Below are 23,621 nucleotides of genomic sequence, written 5' to 3'. Positions count from 1 at the left end.
TTGAACCCGCACTTGACACTGTAATATTCACAATTTACAACAACAGTAATCTCTGGATTACAGTAACATCTGAGAAAAATTAAATCACGTTTATGACATGAGAATATTCTCTCTTTCAGATCATGCGGAAGACAATGTCGGGGACAATGTCTATTAGAGCGTTGAGATAATCTGTCTTTACCCTCATTATCTCAAGGTATCTATTTAGGAACTGACCTAAAGAGTGAACAGATTAAACAGGTATTGGGTCATCCGTCTGCTGTCAGGAGGGAAGGAGAAAATCAAAATAGTCAGACTGCAATGCACAAAGCAAGACGTGTTTTTTAATTATGACATAATTAATCGATCATCCATGTCACAACATCTGACCCTATTATAACTGTATGTTTTTTTTCAAAGGAGGGTTGATTTTTATTATGGTGAAGCTGATAATAAGACCACTTTTGTTTGAGTCATGTTCTTAACTGAATTTCCAGCAAAGCTCCACCACAATGTGACTTTTTTTAGCGAAGCTGCAGCAACAAGAAATAGAATATAGAGCAAACACCCCACTTCTGTACTGAGCACTGAAAACTCTTTGGGGTCATATATATGGTTGATCATTATCATCATAGCTTGATATGATTTAATAAAAATATCAAGTGGTAAAACGGGTATTTATTTTACTCACTTAAATCAACATAATTTATTTGGCATAATCATATTTAATTTATTACTATTTTTTTATTCCTTTATTTAAATTTTTTTATATTACTTTTGCAACAGCATGACTATAAGCATCTATTTCACTTTCATCTTTGAAATTTGTAATTTTATCTTCAGTTAAAATGGTGTGTTGTTTTAATTGCCCTGGGTGTGAACCTCAATATGTCTCTCTTCCTCAGATACTTGATAGTTGTACCTCTTTCTTCTGTGTCAGCCCACGTAGCATCACCTGAGCTCAAATGATAATTATATTTTTAGAGGAATTAGCAACCTATCTGATTATAGAGGAGATTTATCCGAGCATATTTCCACCTGTGTTGTACAGTACATAGTGGCGCAGGAGTTAACGAAACATTAATACTGACTGACAGCTAGATCTCGGCTAGTGGACAGAGTGCCTGGATGGCGGCTCCGTCCTTCACCTGCACAGGTGAGTCACTCACGTCCAGCAGCTGAACGCGGTTGATCCAACCAGACCGTGGCAGCACTTGAACTGGCGGCAACATGGGCAGTGGAAGCAGCAGCGCAAACACAGATGCCAACAGGTGAGAGCAAAATGGGCCACAGGGAATTTCGAAAAATGGGGTTCTGCCACCCCCCAGCCCTTTTTTTCTCTGAACAATGTTTCCTGTATTTCTTTTACTACTGAATAGTACTTTGCTAGAATTGCTTAACTTCTGTGATGATAATATTGGCTCACTCTGTCTGCTGCATACTTGGCTGAGGTGATGCATACACATGGAGACGTTATCGTCCTATCTGGGTAGTAACAAGAACTGTTACTTGTTAAATGGCATTTCTATTGTGTTTGTTCACCACATGCATCTCTTCTAAAATGCTGTAACAGAATGGTTGGGGTTTCCATGCAAAGTCGTCCCCAAGCAGTACAATGTTATAGGCATTGTCAGTTAACAATACCTCACACATGGATACAGGATAACTAATATTGTGACTTGCTTATAATCAGAGTTTTATAAGCGGTATTTTTTTTGCCAGTGCATTTGGATTTAATTGGTGCCTTGTACCTTTATTATTATTAAATGAGAATAAGCAGCAGGGATACTCCCCAATGCCTGTTTCTGTATTATGGCCTTTTAAAGCTATTGTGGAGTTATAACGCCAGGTGGCAGTATTGACTCAATCATTGGATTCAACCGTGTGACGAACGAATGAGTCTGCAAGAACACAATGCATTTGCATTTCTTATACGTATGTATGATGCACGCAGAACGGATGCTGTGCTTTTTATTCGGTTGAGCAATAAAATACAACACTGGATAGAGTTACAACATGTGATCATTTTAAATAAATGCATCTGCTACATGCAAATGAAAGGGGAATGAGATTTCGATCTTTGAGACACGAAGAGATTCGAAATCTTTTCAACAAACACACATAAATGTCTGGAGTAACACACACACACACACACACACACACACACACACACACACACACACACACAGTTTTCAGTCACATGTTGGAAGACATGCGTTGTCGGCGTATTCGCACGCTGATTGGTTCTCGAAGTTCGCCGGACGCCTTGTGCCCACCAGTATATCCCTCCGCGCGTCTGCTCGCGGATTTTCATCATTTTTAAACGTTTAGAATAGAATTTGCAAAGCAAAAATATGTCAGAGAAGTAGAAATGACATTGTTTCATGTAACCGCTGACTAGGACTTTGCTATTTGTTCGTGTGTGTCATTTTTTACCTCGGATGGATACGTCTCAGCATCCCTAAAAAGTAGTTCCTTTAAACGAGGAGCTAGAGATCACCTTGAGCTCGTCTGCGCCGACATCAACTCAGTTCGAGCGGTTTCCGGCAAGCGAAGGTGGGTCAGTAGCTAGCCCGCGTATCGGTAATTTAAAAGTAACATTTTAGCTTCTTGGACACTTGTCTCGTTACCTTCGGAATGCTCTTACTTCCTGCATTTACGTAATGTAACATTTTTTGAGCTATTGAATACGGAATGGTCCTCCCGGAGTTTATTTTCCCCACTCCTTGCTATGTACATTTCTGTCCATTGTGCCTTTCACCGGGAACACAGGAAAAACCTTTCTTGTTTCCTGTTCAAGTTAATTTAATGTTCGCTAAAATTGTGGAAAAATGTAATGGTCAAAATTGCGGGACATTAATGGTTTTCCGGGGGAATGTAGCCTCTTTTTTTATCATTAATGGCGATTAAGACATCTTTAAAACTGACGGGGCAAAACGGGCTTACCAAACTAAATACAATGGTTTTCAATAAGGTGCGTAGCGTGTGTTGACCGTTGACAGGAGAATCGCTTCCTGAAGTGGGCGTGGTCACGACGTTTCTCGGCCTCCCATTGGCCACTCGTTGAGAAAGGGGAAAAAGTGACGCAGTGATGGGAACGTGACCTCTAGCGCATCGCCTGCAGCCTCTGGGATCTCCTTTTGAGACTGATGCACTGTGGCTGTCGTATACTAGTATTCTTTTGGTAATATTAGACTGTGTTACCGTATTAAATGCAATGAGTTGAATTCTGCAGCCCCCCTCCCTGTAAGCTATTATCTATGATACTGCCACTCGTACGTGCTCACAGGTGCTCCTATCATGAATAACGCATATGAGATGTGGTCTGAAACGTGGACACTGTCTGACTGCGTCACCGCGGTGGGTTGCTGCAGTGGTTTTAGAGAGACGTGTAGGTCTGTCACATCATTTTTCTCTCAGTCTGTGGGCGTGTGAATCCCTGTTGTGCGACCTCCTGATTTCCAGCTTGTTTTTCGGCTCACCATCGATCACATTGTGAAACAAATGCATGACTGTTTCTCATAGTATTTTTTGAAATTCTGATGCCACATTCTACTTTCAATTATACTGCCTCAGCCCGCTTGGATTTTAGATGTCATTTTCATGCATATAGCCTGGTTGATTTTTCTCAATGCTTAATTTCTCTATCAGTGCCATCTTTGGAACAGGGATGGTGGTTGCAACAGCATGCTCACTTTTGCAAATGAAGTTACTGTTAGCTTTGTCGGCCTACATGAAAGAGAATAGGAGACAGGAAACTAAAAACTAGCATCCCTTACCACTAGTTAATTACCGATTGAATTTTGCATTCTATTTCTGGCAGATGTGCTTGTGAACTGGTCTGGTTCAGAGAGAGCGCGAGTGTTGCAGGCAAGGCCTACTAACAGCTGGTGCTGCTCTCATGCAGATTCTCCCTCTCAGCTGCACAGTTGCTGAGTAATACTATAACCACCCTTCATCAGGAACGTTTCCCGTTTTCATCGGCCTCGCTTTTATGAGCACAACCTCTTGAATTTGTTCGATAACTGTGCTTTCAGCATACTGCACAGTCCAGTCGTGACTGTGACAATGCATGTCTCCTGCATTAATGTGTACAATTTCATCACTACACGCCTAGTTATGGGTAATGTGTGTTAACTTTTTCTCTCTTACCTTGTACATGCCTTCTACTCATGATGAATTTCAATAACACTGAATATAAAGACCAGTTGTTGATTAGTAAAAGTATTACCATGCATCCCGAGTATTACATTTCTACAAACAGTCTCAGCATGCTATGTGTTATTATTAGCCAGCACTGTTATGGGTGTCAAGTGTTATATTACCTAGACTGGTCACAACATTGGTGCGACTCGTCGAAAGTGTCAGCGCGGACGTTTCATGAATATCCAGTATTTTGCTTTTTCGGGATTGCCTGGTCACACCAGGAGCTCTCGCTGCCCTTCATCATCATGGAAAGGATTTACTCTTGAGCTCCTGAAAGTGTTACTTGTGTGCACGCGTACCTCAGCAGTCGGTTCTAGGCAGACCGTCAATGTAAGCTGTAATTGTCATTCGGGAAACAGCGGATCCAGCACGCTGGGGTTTTTAAGGAGTGCAGTGCTGTGTCTCTGTGTCCCCAAAAGGAGCAGGAAGATCTACTGGGGGCATGGATGGGGGTATGTAGTTAGCTTAGCATGAGTGCTCAAAGCCATTGCCTCGTGTCTTCGAGGCAACTTGGCTCAGCTCAGCGTTGCATTGCGGCCATCCCGGATGATATTGAATACAGTCACATCCTCACGGCGCAGCTCAGGCTACTTATGATTAATTGCCTGTATGGTGAGACGGCACCTTTGTTGAGAAGATAGCAAGTTCTAGTGACTATTAGTTTGAGATGCATGACAAAAAGGTGAATGTGTCAGGAAGGGATTAGTGGGGATTATTAACAGTAGCCTCTAAAGTTAGCCGTGCATCTGTGTCAGGTTTACAGTGACCACTGCTGGCTCTCTGAGGCTACTTATTGGCTGTCGTGGGGTCAGGCATGTGATCCATGGCTCTTAATGAGAGGCTTCAATGAGTTATGTAATTTATTATTTACATAACACCTAGAGAGGTTGGTAAACACAGCCGGACATCCCAAATCCCCTGCACTCCAAGAATGCGATTTGGCTTTCACGATTTTTAGTCGACATGACTTTGGCCCTATATGTTTCTCAGCATAATTCTACACTAACACTCCGAAAAAGGACACAAATGTAAGGTTTGTCATTCACACTATCAAAAGTGGACCCTCGCCTCATTAGAGTCCAAATAAATACATTCTGATTACTCCTCACCTAAACATTGAAAAGGGGGTGCGAGGAAACTGGTTCAACCTTTATTTTTTTTATACTTGTCATGATAAGCAAACTTGGTACCATATAGAGCTTAGTTTCAACTACTGCCATTGTCCTCTGCTGGGCTTTGGAATTGGAATTGGGGTCTGTTCTTGTTGCGTCACGTATGTAGTGGCGTAACTTGAAAGTTTCCCAAAACGGAAGTCTAAAAGCCTTCCTCTTCTTTCGATGCATTGAAACTCTCAGTGTACGACTGTCTTCATTACATCTTTTAAAACTGCTATCAGAGTATGAAGAATACTGCACAGCTACAATGTAATAGATTAATAGATAATTGATAGATAATTTATGACATTGTTTCAGTTTTCATTTGACTTGGAATGGTTATTCTCAAGAGTATTCTGCCCCAAATAGTATGAAACTCACAGATTTTGGCAAAAATTTGAACGCTTGAATACAACCCCTGTTTTATTTAGATAAACATTTGCAGAACTTTCGATTGTGTGAATACAATTGAATTAAAATCTAAAATTTCAGCATTCACGGTCAGTCCAGCAGACCGTTGTACCCCGTGCCCTCTGCAGTTCCTCCCTGTCTGCCTGCAGCCCCCTCATGGTTGAGTGCTGCATCAAGGGGATGTGACTGGGCTCACGTACCTCGCCGCTTGGTGCCTGATCTGCCCCACTGACTGAGTGTTATGTCATGGGCTTGGAAACTCCTATCATGAGGCATTTAGGATAGAATGAGTAAGACTGAGTTAGACCTGGTTATTTTCCACTGAGAGAGCCTTTGAATCTAATTGCACCACTTGTGGTTGCAACTGAAATTCTCACTCCTCACTCATAACTGTCACTTTTAAGCACAGCAGTCGCCAGCATGAATGGTTTTGTCAAAAATACAGAGTTGCCAGATGTTAAACCAGAACAGCCTTGGTACTTGCTACCACTGGCAGAGAGCTAACAAGCTCCTGTTCAGTGAATGAGCTTTTCTGTTGCATCTGTTGCAAAGTATCCATCATGTAAAGTGTTGGACTGAATCTAAATGCATGTGATAGCTTCTGTTATTATCTTTTATTGATATTAGAACATTCCCAGTTTTAGGGTCGTTTACTAAATAAATATCAATTAAAATTGAAAGCTGGCACCGTAATCACCGGTGAATATTTTTCCCTTTTTAAAAATTTTGATATTTTGCACACCTTGCTGAAGGTGTAACTTCACTATTTGAATGATAAATTATTCTTAGAATTGAAAACTGTCTGAGTTTTTAGGTATTATTTAGTAGTTATCCAAGTTTTTGATTAGCTGTTGAAGCTTACACCAAGTGCAACAATGAATCACACATGTCGGGCCTCTGCTGTAGTGTAGTTACGTAACTGCAGCATCACTGCAGAGTAGTAATGCTACAGCTGCTCAAGTACATCCACCTAATGGCTGTTTGTTGAGCCATACATTGGTTTCTTGTCATGGATTCAAAGCTTCAATCTAAGTAGTTATTAGGTTGTGATAAAATGTCTCAGTCGCGCTATGACAGATGACATTTACATAACGTCCTTGCTTGGTGTGACACGAGAATAGCCTGGCAATGCCTGCCTTTTAGACGATTCGTTGCCATGGGTGACTCAGAGAGAAGTGGGTGGGGGGGACAGGATGTACAAAATGGTAGAGATGCAAGAATGTATATAATTCTACTCCTGCTATCTACTACGGATGTGTGTAAAAGTGTTAATCTTTGTACAACTGCTCTGTGCAAACCAAAGTTTGAAGTTTTCACTGCAGTCCCAAAAATAAATGTTTCACGGTTATTATCAGTTCCAGCAAATACAAATGAACTGATAAAAGAAGAGAAATGAGTTGTTTGTTGTTGTTTTTTTTTCAGTTGAATCTAGAGCTTTTTTTCCTGCTGAAATATGAATAAAAAGTCACATTTGAAAACAAAGCTAATAGAGAATTAGAGCTGCAAAAAATAAGCTTTGTAATCGTTCATTTGACCAAAAGAATGCGTGAATTTCTTCCCGCAGGATTTCCCCAGCTGCACAAGTGATCGCCATGCCTCACCCAAAGTCTCAAGACATGGGCTCTGCCTTCATCCAGACTCAGCAGCTGAATGCCGCCATGGCAGACACCTTCCTGGAACATATGTGCCTCCTGGACATTGACTCTGAACCCACCACTGCCCGCAACACCGGCATCATCTGCACCATCGGTTAGTCAAAAGTGGTTGCACATACTTCAACTCAAACATGAGCCGATTGCCATCCATCACATTACACCTCTTAAGGAACCTATTCAGGATTAAAATGTAAAGTACATGTTCTTACATCCAGTGTCAGCTCTTTTCAGTTGTGATTTTGATTACTATTTACCCAAATGGCCAGAAAGTTCTGCAGATGGTTGGGTTTTTGACACTAAGATTGACTATAATTAGGAAGCCGCCTTATGAGCATGTCTGTTATTCCTAGTCGATCACATAGAAGTTTTTGGAGCGTCTGTTGTTCTCACTGTTTTTTTCCAACCTCCGTTTGTAGGGCCTGCCTCTCGCTCCGTGGATATGCTGAAGGAGATGATCAAGTCCGGGATGAACATCGCTCGCTTGAACTTCTCCCACGGCACGCACGAGGTGGGTCGTCTCACAGACGCTGTTCCTTTGGGCTTGAAAAGAGTCGGTAACACTGTTGAAGTCACGCTCAAACCCCACGCTGATAATTTACATTCAACATTATTCTATGCCTTATCATGGCGTAGGGACATGGGACATAGGGGCCTGTTTTGAGCAATGTTTGATTTTGTTTTCAGTCCTTTTTTTCCTGTGTTTTTATACCTGCTATGATAACTGGAGAAATGTCCTACAATGAAATATTTCAACAGCATCGACAGTGCCAGCACATATTTCACAATGACACGTTATCTACAAGACTAGACAAGGGAACCATGGTTGGACCAAATTCTTGCCTCGCTTACCCTGGGTTACCTAATATTAAATTACTGCTTAGACTTATTTGGAAGACTCTCATAATATAGAAAGCAATCTGCTCTGATCCATGCATTTGCATGAACATTGTCCAGTTGACAATGCTGTGCTGATGAAATGATCCTGATTTCAATGAGAAACCTGAACAAAGAGAAGAGTTTTAGCCTTCCTTTCCTGCTTGTGTAAAGGAAACAAGATCGCTTTCAAGGTGAATTTGACCTACCTGAAGGCTCAACTGTGCTGTTCACAGTGCCACACGGTGTGCCAGACATTCCTGTACAGCAGGCAATCAACAAAACTGTTAATAGTCTGGTACAGATATATTATCAGCATTTTTAGTTTTCGTTCGATAGTTTGAAGGGACTATAAAATCGGGATCAACAAGGATTTCACAGACACCTGCACTTGTTGACTCTGTGCTCTATAAATACAGCGCTGAAGGATTCCCGCACTTCCTTTATCTCCTCAACACACAGCATGACCAGATTGTGGGTGTGGGTGTGTGTGTGTGTACATATGTACACAAACCAGTGGCCAAAGGCAAGGTCAGACTGTCTTTAACTGAAGGAAGACAAAAAAAAAAAAGATTGGCTTACAAATCCAGACGGGTCCTTGTCTTAAACCAGTAAGCATAACATTGAAACAACATAGGAATTCAATACCACTGTGAAATACTGCCCAAGTAATAAATTACCTGTCATTCAAGTAACCGAAAAAACAGTGCCTTTGTTTGTATCATTAGCAGTTAAAATTTCAATGAGGATTATGTAAATTTTCAACCAGAATACACCACATAATTATAGAGTTGACAGTAGTCATAGTGATGCATATTAAACACCGCCTTTCAAAATACAACCATATATTAAATATTAATATGCTTCCGTGTGAATGCCAAATATTGAGATTTAGGATGATTGTTAGCTCCCTTTTGATTTTAAGGGCAAGCATTCATCTTTTTGACTTTGTAATCCCACAAAAGACCACTTAAGCACGGGTAACTCTCACGAGCCTGTTAACCTTACACTTGCAGAGAGATGTCAGCTTCATGGTCTGGAAGTACACCCTGTAATAGAAAGAGCTCCAAAAATCAACCTGTCCCTCATGTAGCACAAACGCTGCGGAGCTGAAGGCGAAGTTCAGTCTGAAAAGTAAAGGAACTCATAACTCATTGACGGAACAGGAAATGAAGAAAACTAAATAATGACCTGTTTTGGCTTTTATGACTTTATCCACATAGACGGTTGCGAGTTGAACAGGACCAGGAAACATTTTCCCACAGCCTTTCCCCCTGACTCTCCCTCGCGCAGGATTCCTGCTGCTTCTTACAGCACCCAACTATTTCACGCATGCATAAACTGATGTGGGTTTTTAAAGGGCATTTGATTTCCAGTTAGGCTTCAAAAGAAATTGAAGGTTGCCTTTTTACTAGTCTTTTTGATTGCAGGCGGGACCGGCCCACGCATTATTTGGAAGCAGGAACATACTCATAATGAAACAGAAGAAAACAAAATCCAGATTATGATTGCTGATTGCATAAAGACATGCCCTCGTGCCTGAAACCAATAATTCAAATCTATGTGTCTATCAGTGGAGTCAAAGTTAACACTTAAAATTTAAACTTAAAATTACAAGCAGGTTAGGTAAACATGAAAAGCCATAAATTAAAAAAAATAAATAAATACTAGAACTAACTAAAATAGTGTTTTTAAAACTTAAAAATGGGCAGTGCTATAATTCCACCAAGGTTTTTTTTTTTTGTGGATTTTAGAGTTCCCCACCCTGTCCTTTCACATGGATTACACAACAGAGTGACTTCTTGTCACTGTCAGCACAGATATGATGTACATCAACTAACGGGTAGATATAAATGCACTTCTGTTGGGGGGGCAAAAGCCAACTTGTGTCGCCATACATTAAGAATATATGTCAAATATGAAACCTATTTCTGCATACTTGGCTCCTTACAATATTGTGCATGTGTTGCATGTTTTTCATATCCTTATTTTTGGGGGCTCAAAAACAAATTTCAACAGATAACCAATAGTGCAGTTACCACTGTGTATTTATGTAATATCTATATATATATATATATATATATATATATATATATATATATATATATATATATATATATATGGGGGACAAGGGGTATTTTTATTTATTTATTTATTTATTTTTGTTGTTTTAACCTTTAACCAGGACAAAAAATGTCATTAGAATTAGAATCCTTTTTCTCAAGGGAGACCCGGTGGCCAAGATATGCAGCAGCAAATATAAAACTAATTTACAAAATTTGACAATTAAAACAAAGGTTCAATAAAAGAACTGGGTTGGGTAAGAAAAGTTTACTTTTACAAGGAGGTATAAAAGAAACTAGTTCTTCTTGTTGAATGAATCAGGCACTTAAGGAGAGGACTTCTGTAACTGGTAATTCCAATTTCCCCCTTAGGGACTAAAAGTTTTTTTTTTCTGATTGCGATATATTATCTATAGTCTTCTACTGGAAAGTCTCACGTTATGACTTCTTGGTCATTATGATAGAACGTAGCATTCGGGTTCCTCTATGACTCATCTTTTAGTCAACGTCATCGAAAGAATGTAATGATACCTACAATGTGAGCATGAGTCACGCCTACAATCATCGCCCCAAGGTGTGTTTCTTTTATCTCGTGGACCTCATTTTAAAGCAGTTGACCCAGACGATCAGATAAGAGCAGTAAGGGTGAAAGCGAAGACACATCATCATCGTCCGCGTGACATCTCGCCGTCTTTCCACAGTACCATGCAGAAACCATCAAAAATGTGCGTGAGGCCTGCGAGAGCTTCGAGCCCGGTAGCATCCACTACAGGCCAATCGGTATCGCCCTGGACACCAAGGGCCCGGAGATCAGGACTGGCCTCATCCAGGGAGTAAGCTACCTCTCGTCTCTTTTTACCCTCAAACGTTTGATGCTTTATTGATTTTTTTAGCAATAAGCCACAAAGCCAAACTGTGCCTGTCATCGCTCCGACAGAGCGGCACGGCCGAGGTTGAGCTGAAGAAGGGCAACATGATCAAGTTGACCCTGGACGACTCCTACCAGGACAACTGCAGTGACGAGATCCTCTGGCTCGACTACAAGAACATAACCAAAGTAGTAGAGCTTGGTAGCAAGGTCTACATCGATGACGGACTCATCTCCCTTCAGGTCAAGGAGATTGGTAAGTAGGAAAGAGGCTGAAATTGGGTTTGTCACGTCGTCAACCACAGTTCTGGCCTCAATGCAGTTGCCAGAAATATCTCCATTTCTAGTGGCAGTTAAATGCGGGCCCTTTTGATGACCCTCTGAATAACCATCTATGACGAATCTGGGAAATATAAACATTGTGATAAACATGATTTAACACTTGCTCTTTGCCCCAGGGGTTTAGTTTGTCTTTTTTAAACGCATGTCAGCGTGATCGATTGGCGCACGGCGTTTGCTGCACCTTCTGCCCGGCGTCCGCAGAGATTGACCCCGGCGTCCTGCCTCCATTTAAGAAAGTGTCAATACTGGATAGATTAATTGTTGTGATGTCGATCGAGCCACTGGTTTACAGTCCCGTGGTGCATTAAAGAGGAAATCATCAATTTATCATCCAGTATTGCAACCTTGAGGTCTTCAATACAAACCTTTGTTTGTCACTTCAGTCTAAAATCTCAAAGTCTCTAAACGTTTAGTTCCGGAAACATTAAATCTTGCAGCTCTTTCTGTGAAAGGAAGACCATTTCTATTTCAAACCATGTCTTTACATAAAGCCCTGATTTATGAAGATCTTCAATAGGTGGACATGTGTGTAAACAGTGTAATGAGCGAAGGGGATGCTGCTTACGCAGAAAAACTGTAATTCAAAAATGTTCACAGACTTGTAGCAGCAGCAATATCCTGCCTGTGTGGCATTTCCTGGAGAACTGCTGTGGCCATTCTAAATGTCCTTGTAGTCCTTGAAAAGGCATTTTCATGTGTTGCCAGGCTCTGATTTCCTGATGTGCGAGATCGAGAACGGTGGACTCCTGGGCAGCAAGAAGGGCGTGAACCTCCCCGGTGCCGCCGTAGATCTGCCCGCCGTGTCCGAAAAAGACATCAAGGACCTGACGTTCGGCGTCGACCAGGGCGTAGACATGGTCTTCGCCTCCTTCATCCGCAAGGCGGCGGACGTAAACGCCGTGAGAGCGGTCCTGGGGGAGAGGGGCAAGAACATCAAGATCATCAGCAAGCTGGAGAACCACGAGGGTGTGCGCAGGTATCACTGCAGAACTATGTTCTTATGCAAATAAGACACGCAAGGCCAGTCTCAGAAAGAAGTATCTCAGTAGTTAGTCAGAATTGCCGAAAAGCCTATTTTCTTATTTTCTGTATATCATATAAAGCACATCAGATTCAATAGTTTGGGAAAGAAGCATCTCCGAGCTGTGTACCCTTTTAAATCCTGATCTGCAGGGAAAAAAAGAAGAACAAATCTTTTTTTTGTTTTTTATTTTAACAGATTTGATGAGATCATGGAGGCCAGCGATGGCATCATGGTCGCCCGTGGAGATCTCGGCATTGAGATCCCGACAGAAAAAGTCTTCCTCGCCCAGAAAATGATGATCGGGCGCTGCAACAGAGCCGGCAAGCCGATCACTTGTGCAACTCAGGTAAGATTCCCCAAGGCTTCATTTCAGCCAGGAGTTAATCCTCCCACAAGATGTTGTCAAGCATGAAACTTTTACCTGACATACCAGAAAAGTAATCGGGTCGAGGTAATTGTGCAAATGCACACATCGAGGAAATATTCAGACGCTATATTGCTCTTTCTACTCACGAGAACAGGCTTGAGCTCATTCATTAGTATGGTCATCATCTTCTAAATGCCTCAACCGAACGTAATCTAGATGTTGGAGAGTATGATCAAGAAGCCCCGACCCACCCGCGCCGAGGGCAGTGACGTCGCCAACGCCGTGTTGGATGGTGCCGATTGCATCATGCTGAGTGGAGAGACTGCCAAGGGAGACTACCCTCTGGAGGCAGTACGCACACAGCACATGGTGAGCAAATGGATTATAAAGTATTTGTTGTATGCATAATAAAAATGAATAGCAGATAATATAGTTTTTGCTTGCGGGTAAACGTTAAAGATAATGACACACCATTTCAGCCAATCATGCTTTCTTGTTTCCTGACGTGTGTTCATTAATAGCCTATCACTCAGTTGCTAATCGATGCTGCATCTTTTCTTATACTCGGCCAGCTGGGAGATCTTAATCATTATATATGGTTTTATCAATTTATCCATCCACTTATTTCCAATTTGGACTTTCAGCGCCTATTAGATCCGTAAATAAAGTTGACCAACCAAAGCAAGAAATGCTTCTGTGCCTCTCATGGCTAAGAATTCCAGCTCTGTGGTTGCTCTCATCGACTGAATACGACCGCTCGGCTCATGCCACGGCAATTTCACACTCGAATGTGTGTGAAGTTGTTCGGCTTCTTTTCCGTGCCGCGTCTCTGCCTCTCGGATCCACAAATTAATCGGCCTCATTTATGTCCACAAAAACTTAATAGTGCTCATGCTGTATTACCCTTCTCTAAGAGGGAACAGGTGGAGATAACATGGGGGAAAAAAGTCGGTTAATACTAATCCTGCTTATTGTTGATGGGGGAGGTTGGGCGGGAAGAGAGGGAAGGAGGGTTCCTAGTCAGGGAGAGAAACAAGTTCAATCATCAAACGCAGCTATTTCACACGTAATGGAGGATTTAACCACAATCTGAGTTGCGTGGATGGATAACACTGCCAAAACTTCCCTGCCTGCCTCATTGTTCAGTCCCCTTCCCCCATCTCAGCCCGGCTGCAGGAGTGACTCAGCAGTCCTGAAAACCCTCCCCGCCGGCAAGCTTCTCCCATAATTGCATGCCAGATGCCAAAAACTTATGTGAGCGGGTTTATTCGACTGCGAAACACACAGGAACAGACGTTGCCCTGGCAGGGGTGGAAAAAAAGAATTAGAACTTAGACTGCACTTTGCTTCTAAAAGCCGCCTTTCCCTTGTTTTGACCAATCTAACACTTCTTTTTCCTCCCTCACATCTTGTTCTTCATCTTTGTGTGCATTACTTGGCATTTTGAACTCTTCGCTCTTCTCTGAAACTCCAAGCAGTTCATCGTCTACCTATTTTTAAAGCTATTCCTGAGCAGTTAGCTTAACTTCATATTAGCCTCATTGTGACTATATTGTGCATTGCCATGTGAACAGCTCCAAGGTTTGATATGTTAACTAAATGTTCCATCCTGTCCCTCTCCCATCCTGTTGCTTCAACTCTCGATCACCCCCCTCCCGGTCTTTTTCTTCTTTGTGTCTAACACCCCCCTCCTTCCTGTCCTCTCCCCCTTTTCCTGTGATTCTCCCGGTGTTGCGTTCGTGTGCCTTCGCTCGGTGCGTCCCGCCCTCACCTGTGCCAGATCGCCCGCGAAGCCGAGGCAGCCATGTTCCACCGGCAGGTGTTCGAGGACCTGCGCCGCTCCACGCCGCACTGCAAAGACCCGGCCGAGGCCATTGCAATCGGCGCAGTCGAGGCCTCTTTTAAGAGCTTAGCCTCCGCGATCATTGTGCTGACAGGCTCTGGAAGGTAGGCGGGTGATCTCGTCCGAGTCCGAGGACTCTGTTGACCAGAGCTTTAAGTGTTTCGGATCAGGAAGAAGAGTAGGGGAAGTCAGGGACTAACCAAGTGGATAACTGGGAGAGCCTGGAAAAAAAAATACACTGAAAATTAAGTTTTCTGGAGAGCAAGTCCTCCAGTGACGTTTGGTTTTGAGGCTTTTGACCTCTTCTCAGTGGTGCTTAAAGAAATCCCGCCACCAACAAACATCCCCCCAAATCAAGTGTTTTCCAGCCACTCCCAGTTGTGTGACCGGCTGTGCAAGCGCTTGTGTGTGTGTGTGTGTTTGGAGAGTAACCCCCCCATCCTTCCCAAATGGTTTTCTGGGGCTCAGATAGCACGGGAGGCCGAGGCGGCCACCTTCCACAGGCAGCTGTTCGAGGAGCTGAGGAGACACACCCAGCTGACCAGGGACCCCTCGGAGGCCCTGGCCGTCGGTGCCGTCGAGTCGTCCTTCAAATGCTGCGCTAGCGCCATCATCGTTCTCACAAAGACCGGCAGGTAAGAGAGAGAGGGCTGGAAGGGAAGGAATGGTGAGTATTTGGCTTAAAATCACACAAGGCTTTTTCTTGTCTCCCTCTGACTCATGAGTGTGTGATGAATGTGTGTGTTACACAGGGTGGCAGCAGGCTGTAAAGGGCACTAGAGCAAGGGTGTATATAGTTTTAAACACTGATAGTGAGCAAAGTCCTTTGCACATGGGTGATGCACCATCATAGAGGTCACGTACCTCCTCCATTTGTGTTGGTGTTCTTTGGATCCTGGTGATATTTTTACAATTGTTACAGTGGTTCCTCAAAGTTGAGACCCAGCTTTTGTGATTATTTTCATAAACATGCTATTGTGACAGTCCCACTGTTAGTTAACATTGAAAAATATATAATTTTTAATGTATGTCTTTGACTATTTGTCTCTCAAAAATCCAAACATTTTATGGATTTGCAGGCTGTAGCATGTAGGTTTGAAATTGTTTCTACTATATGTCAAACTACAAATATATGCCGTGTTGCCATGGCAACCAAGCCAGAAAGATCATTTTTTTCTAAACTTGGCTTTGTGTTTAAACCTTCAATCTGCTCATCCATTTGATTGACGATCACAACAGCTGGGTCACATCTGGATACATTTCCCTGGAAATATTGTGCTCATTCATTGACCCGCCACCTCTGTGTACATGCAGGTCTGCCCACCTGATCTCAAGGTACAGGCCCCGCGCTCCCATCATCGCTGTGACCCGCAACGCCCAGACAGCTCGGCAGGCCCACCTGTACCGCGGCATCTTCCCTGTGCTGTACACCAAACCGTCCAATGACGTCTGGGCCGAGGACGTGGACATGCGCGTGAACTTTGCCATGGATATGGGTAAAACACCTTCAAACCACTTTGAAGAGACGCTCGTTAGATAACACCCGCCCGTACTGCATTTTCGCCACCGAGTCGTTGGAATTTTTGTAAAAATCCAACCTGAAATACCTGCCTTCTCGAGGAGCACGGGAGAAATGCTTGTTGTGTTTGAGAGCGAGCTGACAGCTGCAATCTCAAGCCTGTCTTGAAATTTTCTGCTTTTGCGAAGCCCACCGTGCTCCCGGGAGTTGAATAAAAGTGAATGTTTCTTACGTTTAATTTTTATTTTCCCAGGCAAGGCCAGGGGCTTCTTCAAGGTGGGAGATGTTGTCATCATCCTGACCGGCTGGCGTCCGGGTTCCGGCTACACCAACACCATGCGCGTGGTCCTCGTGGCCTGAATACTCCGCACTCCTCCTTAATCTTCACATCTATCATAGATCTCAAACAAACACTCCATTCACACTTGAAGCCCCTCTCCAGAAACAGCCGGGCTCAAAGATTCAGCCTTTGGAAAAATTTAGAATCGAGGCAGGCAATCATTGAAATAGACTACAAAAAAAAAGTTTCCTTAACGTGAGAGACTTTGTGGTGGTTGAAGGTTTTATTCCATGAAATTCCATTCTTTCCGTGTCCATTCCTTTCAAGTCCATTACTCACCCAAACCAGTCTCCAAGGCCTCAGATAAGCCCCCTCCCTGACCAGAAACTGCTGTATTTATTCACTTAAAACACATTCGCGGCTTAGTGCGGACCACTGGAAGAGTGGATGTATTCCTGGACAGAGCGTTGAGCACGATGGCTCGCCTTTTTCAGGTGGGGCTGCTGGTGGAGCGCCGAGCACTGTCCGTTAACCAATGGCACTCCCTAAAGTAAACGAACAAATCAGTGGTGTTCTCAAGGGCTCATCGCGCACATCAGCAGCTCCACCGCACCTCCAGCGCCTAAACACTCCCTCCCCCCCTCACTCCGTTGTGCTGCGCGTATGACATGTCTCCCTGTAACGCCTGCTTTCACTGTGTCAGAGTGTATCTTTCACTGTATCACTCCCCGTCTGCTCTAGACAATGTTACGATATCTATTATACTTGAGTAATTGTGAATAGTGATGCTTTGTTTTCGGGACATCCGACACTGCTTATATTTTGTCTAACCATAGAGGAATGCTAGTTTAGGATGTCCGTTCCAGAAATGTTTGAGCTAGTTACTATGTGTTGTTTAGATGTCTCTTACAGTCTTGGCATTTACTTTGAGTCTCTTCTGTTTTGGCATTTAAATAAAAAACTAACGTTTTTGCTCAAGCTGACTGATCTGAGCACTTTTTGAGGTTCACCGCAGGGTAACTGACACTGGGACGCAGCCCCGACCTGCTCAGTCCCGGCGAGTGATTGGTGCAACTCTCCCCAGCCCTTTCCCTCCCCAAGCTTTCTTCACCTGTCCAACAAAATGATTGTTACATTTGTGTTAGTAACCATGTAAATGTAAAGGGGTCACACTGTCGCTGGTGTTCTGAGTTGTCACGAAAGACTGGATGTCCATCAATAAAGAGATGAGAAACTTGAACCTGTGTCTCAACCTTCATTTGACAAACAGGATGGTTTCCTTTTGTGATTTTTTTTTCCAATGGTAATTGATTCCCCATTCAAATATGATTCAACATAAAGTTTTTATTCCATTTACATATAAAGTGTCTTTTCTCACTTCTTTTTTTAAACTGAATCTTACAAAACATTTCGAGTACATCTATTATAATCCAAATCTTTCAACCGAAACAAAATTCTCCGTATCCCCGTTGTATGAATATCTCCCCTGTATCATGGACCTGCTGCCCAATAAAGGTTTTTTCTTCTTGCCTGAAATGAAAAGATCAATTCTTCCACCACTGAATACCCGGCAGCATCGACGCAGGTCTTACATCATTGTTTGAAAATGGTGACAAATCTGATTTGGAAGATAATCCTAATTTCCTTATTCCAACTCCAGCAGCTGGTGATTTAATGTCCACTTTAAGTGGAGGAGTAAGATGTTCTTCAAGCAGTTCCGTGTATTTATTCTTTTACGTGGAGTCCTGGCCGTAGGACACCCCCACCTGCGAGAGGATCTCGTCCTCGATCTCAGCCAGTAGCAGTGAGTCACCGTGGGACATGACTGTGCTCTCCTTCAGCCCTGCAGAGGAAACAATAGATCATTAAGAACAAATTCAGGCAAAGCAAAGGGCTGCTGTGGGCCGTTTCTGACGCCACCTCGTGGTCAAAATAGCCATTCCTGCCAAACACCCTTAATCACGAATTCCTCGTGTCATAATGAATTACCGAACCCCACGCTAGCTCTAATGGGGCTTTGTGTACCTTTGAACAAACACTGCCGGACTTCCTCCGCTTCATAACGCATCCCGACGCTGTTGAGGAAGTTCAGAGGCAGACAGGGTTCTGGAAGCGCGTACTGAGTCTCCTTCCCGTTCACCACTAAGGAAGTGGGGCACCACATATGGGCTGGGATCTAAACACCAGTTGGCAGCAAATCAAGAGTGATAGCAACAGATATGACATGCAATGAATGTGTGCTGGACGAAATTCTTTATCTCTCTGTTACCCAACGTGTACTGACTGAAAAGGCCTTCCTGTGTTGCTCCACAGTTTGCCCTTGTGTCACTTACAAGCCTTCATTATGCTTTTTTTTATTGCACGTTCAATAAGCTTCTGCTTTTTGAAAAACAGTCAGGTCTCACGAGTTTCCACACATTTTTTTTTTCAGCTATTTAGGGTTTGGAACAGAAGGATCACGCTTAAGGTCCCATTTTCTCGAGGTGAAAGAGACTACTAGTGGTCTGCAGCTACACATCGGGTAAATTTCAGAAGTTACTTAACATGTAAAAGAAATATAAGACAGGTCTTTGCAATTGAATGATGAACTTGCTTTCCTCGGAGAAAATCAACATTTTTATCAAACGCGTTAAGTCCTTTTGTACTTCAAACTAACCCTTTCACCTACGTTTGTTAACCGTAACACAGCATATTCCGATAAGATGTGAAAATATCCGGTCAGGAGGCTCCACAAGACAAACAGAAGAATGTTGAAATAATTCTCCAGATCAACGCCCTGGTCTATTTTCTCATTCTTCCTCTCATTTTCAGGTTTTGCAAGGGAAGTGATACCCCTTATATGAAAATATATACTATGTATATTATTTCTTATGGTGAAAGAACTAGCTTGTGATGACTAACTGCTGTGGGAGTGGTCTTGTGTGAAAACCCACCTTGATGGTCCCCTTTGTGCCCACTATCACGGCGTCATTGGGCAGCAGGACACGCGAGGAGCAAGTGAACACCGCCATCCTGCCCCCGGAGAACTTCAGGGTGACAACGACCGTCTCATCCACTCCTGCAACGGGATAATGTGCATTTACAGACCAGAAAACATATTGAAATGCGATTACCTCTTAAAAAATAAGTGAGCAGACGGTTGAGAATAAACATTCCTCTGGTTTACGAGCATCATCGCTGATTCAAAATCAATGTTGAAATATTATTTATAAATGGCTCCCAAATATTTAGAACTTGTTTCATTCCTCCATTAGTATTATAACATCTCTAGTGTGATAAATGACATTGTTTTATTTTCAGGGCTGGAGATACTTTCTCTCCATCACACACATAATGGAATCGGGTTGCCAGGAGAGTATATATACACTCATATCAGTGATTTACAAATCAAACATGAGGTTTTAATTCATTACCTGTCTCCAAACACTCGCCCACAGCACTGATACACTCCGGTCTCTCTCCGTTGTACACCATGCACGTGAACTGCAGGCAGTAGATGCCAATGTCCAACATGGCGCCCCCGCCCAGCTCCTTCTGCACGGATCTCGGCACGTGCATCAGCGGCACGCCGAATTCCGATCTCACCATCTTCACCTCGCCCACCTCGCCGTCAGCGAGCAGCCGCCTGATCTCCTGAGACGCTGGGAAGAATCTGGTCCACACGGCCTGAGGCCAGACACATTTAATTTGATAGCTGAGTTGCGGTTCATGTTCAGAATAAAAAGAAAAAAAAAAATCTTGTGGTGCAGATGATTACTTTACATATTGTTTGGATGAATTGACCTCACATGACGCTTCATTTAATCAAAAGTGCAAACAGTATCTTGTAAATTTTCTTGAATCATAAAAAGTTAAATTGTTGTGTGAGTAAATACTGGGCTCCGATTGGCTGCAGGGTACTTGTCGATTCCTAGTAGCGAGCAGCCCCAGTGGACCGTACATTTGCTACACTGCCAAACAGTGAATTTAAAAACACAAGAACTATTCCTTTTTTGACTTGAAAAATGGCAAATGAAGCCAACAACTACCATTCTGCTCAGCGAGGAATTTAAGAGATAATGGAGAAACAGCATAACAAACAGAGCACCTTATCTGTTTGTCTCATTCAAGACATTGGTTGGAGTCCCTCCGACGGCCACACGATGGCGGCTGTGACACACAAGATGCAAGAGGGACGCTAAGCGTTTAAACCCAAAGCACTTGGTGTCACACAGCATTCAACTGACTGCCTCTGGCCTCAACAGCAAACATGCACAGCCAGTATTGGCATTGATATGATGATTTGATTTGGTACCTGAATTGCCCTGCCTTTTATCATACTGCGTTAGTGCAGTTACTGTAGGTTTCCATTGAATAATGGGATGGGAATAGTTCTGCTAGTGAATCCATCAAATCTACAAAGAAGGGACTGTGTGTACGATACATATATATATATATACATGCACACACACACAAAATGTCATTGGAAAATCCATGGAGACATTAAAAAATATGTTCCCCCCGCCTTCTGACAAGGTAACATGTTGCATGCAGGATAATGACCTTCAAAATTTAGAACAGGAATAAAATGACTCTCTGACAATGGCTGAAGTTTTTGACTACATCCAGTCCAACCAATATTGCATAGATAATTGAATTCACTCTCATATTCTGATCATTCATAATTTTAATCTTAAATTTAATAGTTTTTTTCAGCATTAATTCTGCATCAGTTGTATTCCTGTCAATCCAGCAGTTCTTCCCGGGGCCTCTGGCATTTGTTCGCTATGAAAAAGCTTTTTGGACACTTTTCCTTCACTTATATTGAGGGTCTCAAGGACAGAAGATGTCATATCGTGAAAGGATTGAAAGGAACCTTGAAGGTAAACTATTTTTTTCCCGTCTTTTGGCGGTATAAATGAAAATAGACTTGTCTTGGTAATATTTCACAAAAGGACAGTTTGATGTGTTCACCTCCATGAGGAAGACATCATTCATCTTGGCAGAGGCCAAGATCTCCTTCACCTCCCTGGCATTCATGGCCAGGGGCTTCTCACACAGCACGTTCTTCTTGGCATTTGTAAAGAGCAGACAAGCGCTCAGGTGGTGGGGGTGGATCACACCAATGTACACCACATCTGCACACACACAAGCACCGTGAAAGGCCAATGAAATTAAAAAAAAAAAAAAACTCAAAAAAGTAATGGTTAAAAACAGCTTTAGGTCACACAGAAGTGGAACAAGTGGGATTACTTGTTAGGTTGTCATTTCTATTTTTCTCTATTCGACGTTAGACACAAACTGACCGATGTTTGGGTCTGCGGCCAGCTCCTGGTAGCTGCCGTAGGCCCGGGGGATGCTGTGCGTCTGAGCAAACCTCTGCGCATCCTCCAACTTGCGAGCTGCTACTGCCACAACCTGCCAACATGAGTTAGAAAAAAAACATTTCTTCAAATAAGTGTTTATGTTCACCCTGCTGCAGCCAAATTTAAGGTTGTTTTTGCACCAACTTCGTCCTCATAAATCTGAACCCTGGTTACACCTCTGCAAAAAAGAAAACAAGCATCAACACTATTTTTGATCACGTGATCTGTAAACTACATACACACAAAACCCTCCTTTTTTAATTTATGCTCACCCTAATTTCTGCTTATCTATGAAAACATTCCGGGTAAACGTTGCAACATCAGATAATCCCCAGAATGAGGAACAGTTTAATTCCAATTTTAAGAAATAACAAAAACTTTAGTCTCAACCCAGAAGTACGAAGGTGAAGCGCTGCAAATACCGTATTTTTCGAAAGAATGGAGCAAAAAAAGAAAAAAAAAAAAAAGGCACACGTTTTACGATTATGCCAAAGAAAAAACGAATCTATTAAATCGAGTGGAGCCAAGTGTTAAAACATATTCGGTAAAAGTTTGAGGGTGTTAACCAGAACAGTGAATTTTGTTAGCTGGTGTCATTGAATGTATCTGATTGACATCGTTAGCTTAAATCCCAAACTCATATCGACAGTGACTTTTCCCCCGTTTGGGGCAGCAGTACCTCGGCAGCTGTAGCTGTGACACCACCGGTATTTGTTTCGAAGAGTGTATCTAGGTCTTATACCTGGTGGTCTTCAGGAGGAAGACTCTTTGACGCCACGGTAAAATCATGACTGATTTTTCCAGCGCTACAGATTCCCCACCTGGTCGCCATGTTGGATCAGTTGTGGTTACCTGGAATCTGCAGTTACACCCTCTGGCCACTAGGTGGCAGCAATGCCCCAAGTAGCATCATGATATGGTGATTATTGTTATTATTATTATTAATAATAATAATGTACGTCTTCTTCCTTTAGCTAAAACATGGTTTCCCTTATCTACCTCATGCCTGGCTGCTATTATGATGTCCAATGTTGACTCAGAATTTTATTTTTACTCAATCCCGCTGTATCTCCTATTTACCTCATCAACTATGTATCAGTGTTGTATGACTTTTGATTTCCTGATTTAATTTGTGAAATATTCTGGTGCGACATGATATATCATGTTTTATACCAAAATATATCCCCTTGTGAGCTCTTTTTAAACATGATCTACCTACACGAAAAATGCTGAATATATGAATCTAAAATGTATGAATCTAATCTAATGCTTGCTGTTAGCTAGTCTGAAGCTTTTTAATGCAGCATTGAGAAAAATGACTGCTGTCCGGACAAATGTGATTTGAGTTCCTTCAGCTTTCTCTTTCTCAGCTCCGCTTTTCAGAGAGAAATTCGTCATTTTTGTCGTAGCTTTTATAAGCACTCAGAAAGTGCCGCTCCACATTTTCCCATCTTCTGGAGAGCAATGGTGGATTGACAGATTGAGCGAATGTACTTTGAACGTGACATTGTGGAAAAAAAAAGTCTTCCTCCCATTGCGCGTGGAAGTGGTAAGTTTTCGGTTCCTCACCCGATTCCACTCGGCGACTCATTTTTTAGCTTTTCTTTAGAAGAAATAATCTAAAAGGCTAACTTGCTAGTTAGCTCGCTGTAGCTTGCACAGTTAACCGCAAGTGCCATGGTAAGGATGGAT

At 42.6% G+C, this 23,621-nt stretch overlaps 2 protein-coding genes across 5 annotated transcripts; one reads left to right on the top strand and one right to left on the bottom strand.

Annotated features, from left to right (window-relative positions):
• The first annotated feature begins 1,106 nt into the window (after nt 1-1,106).
• Nucleotides 1,107-17,824, top strand: pkma (pyruvate kinase M1/2a). Of its 4 annotated transcripts, none has more exons than XM_086175156.1 (11): nt 1,107-1,250; nt 7,315-7,499; nt 7,822-7,913; nt 11,043-11,174; nt 11,279-11,465; nt 12,257-12,527; nt 12,771-12,921; nt 13,159-13,311; nt 14,723-14,889; nt 16,100-16,281; nt 16,558-17,824. In XM_086175156.1, exons 1-11 carry the CDS (start codon nt 1,210-1,212, stop codon nt 16,662-16,664), a joined length of 1,668 nt encoding a protein of 555 aa, XP_086031282.1. In that variant the 5' UTR covers nt 1,107-1,209; the 3' UTR covers nt 16,665-17,824. The 4 variants fall into 4 exon arrangements, with proteins under 4 accessions (XP_086031282.1, XP_086031283.1, XP_086031281.1 ...); XM_086175157.1 differs by lacking the exon at nt 1,107-1,250 and adding an exon at nt 2,384-2,535; XM_086175155.1 differs by lacking the exons at nt 1,107-1,250; nt 14,723-14,889 and adding exons at nt 4,614-4,637; nt 15,254-15,420.
• An 89-nt stretch (nt 17,825-17,913) lies between these two features.
• Nucleotides 17,914-22,783, bottom strand: dhdh.2 (dihydrodiol dehydrogenase, tandem duplicate 2). Its single transcript, XM_086175159.1, has 7 exons — nt 22,672-22,783; nt 21,870-21,981; nt 21,538-21,701; nt 19,998-20,250; nt 19,518-19,642; nt 18,610-18,760; nt 17,914-18,427 (listed from the first exon to the last, which is right to left on the bottom strand). Exons 1-7 carry the CDS (start codon nt 22,759-22,761, stop codon nt 18,318-18,320), a joined length of 1,005 nt encoding a protein of 334 aa, XP_086031285.1. The 5' UTR covers nt 22,762-22,783; the 3' UTR covers nt 17,914-18,317.
• Nucleotides 22,784-23,621: the final 838 nt, after the last annotated feature.

The sequence above is a fragment of the Fistularia commersonii genome, chromosome 27, assembly GCF_037954325.1.
Source record: "Fistularia commersonii isolate RoL2024-O1a breed Wild chromosome 27, RoL_Fcom_v1.0, whole genome shotgun sequence".
Taxonomy (NCBI): Eukaryota; Metazoa; Chordata; class Actinopteri; order Syngnathiformes; family Fistulariidae; genus Fistularia; species Fistularia commersonii.
Note: the sequence above shows the minus strand (reverse complement) of the source record. Positions and strands in the feature narration are given on the sequence as shown.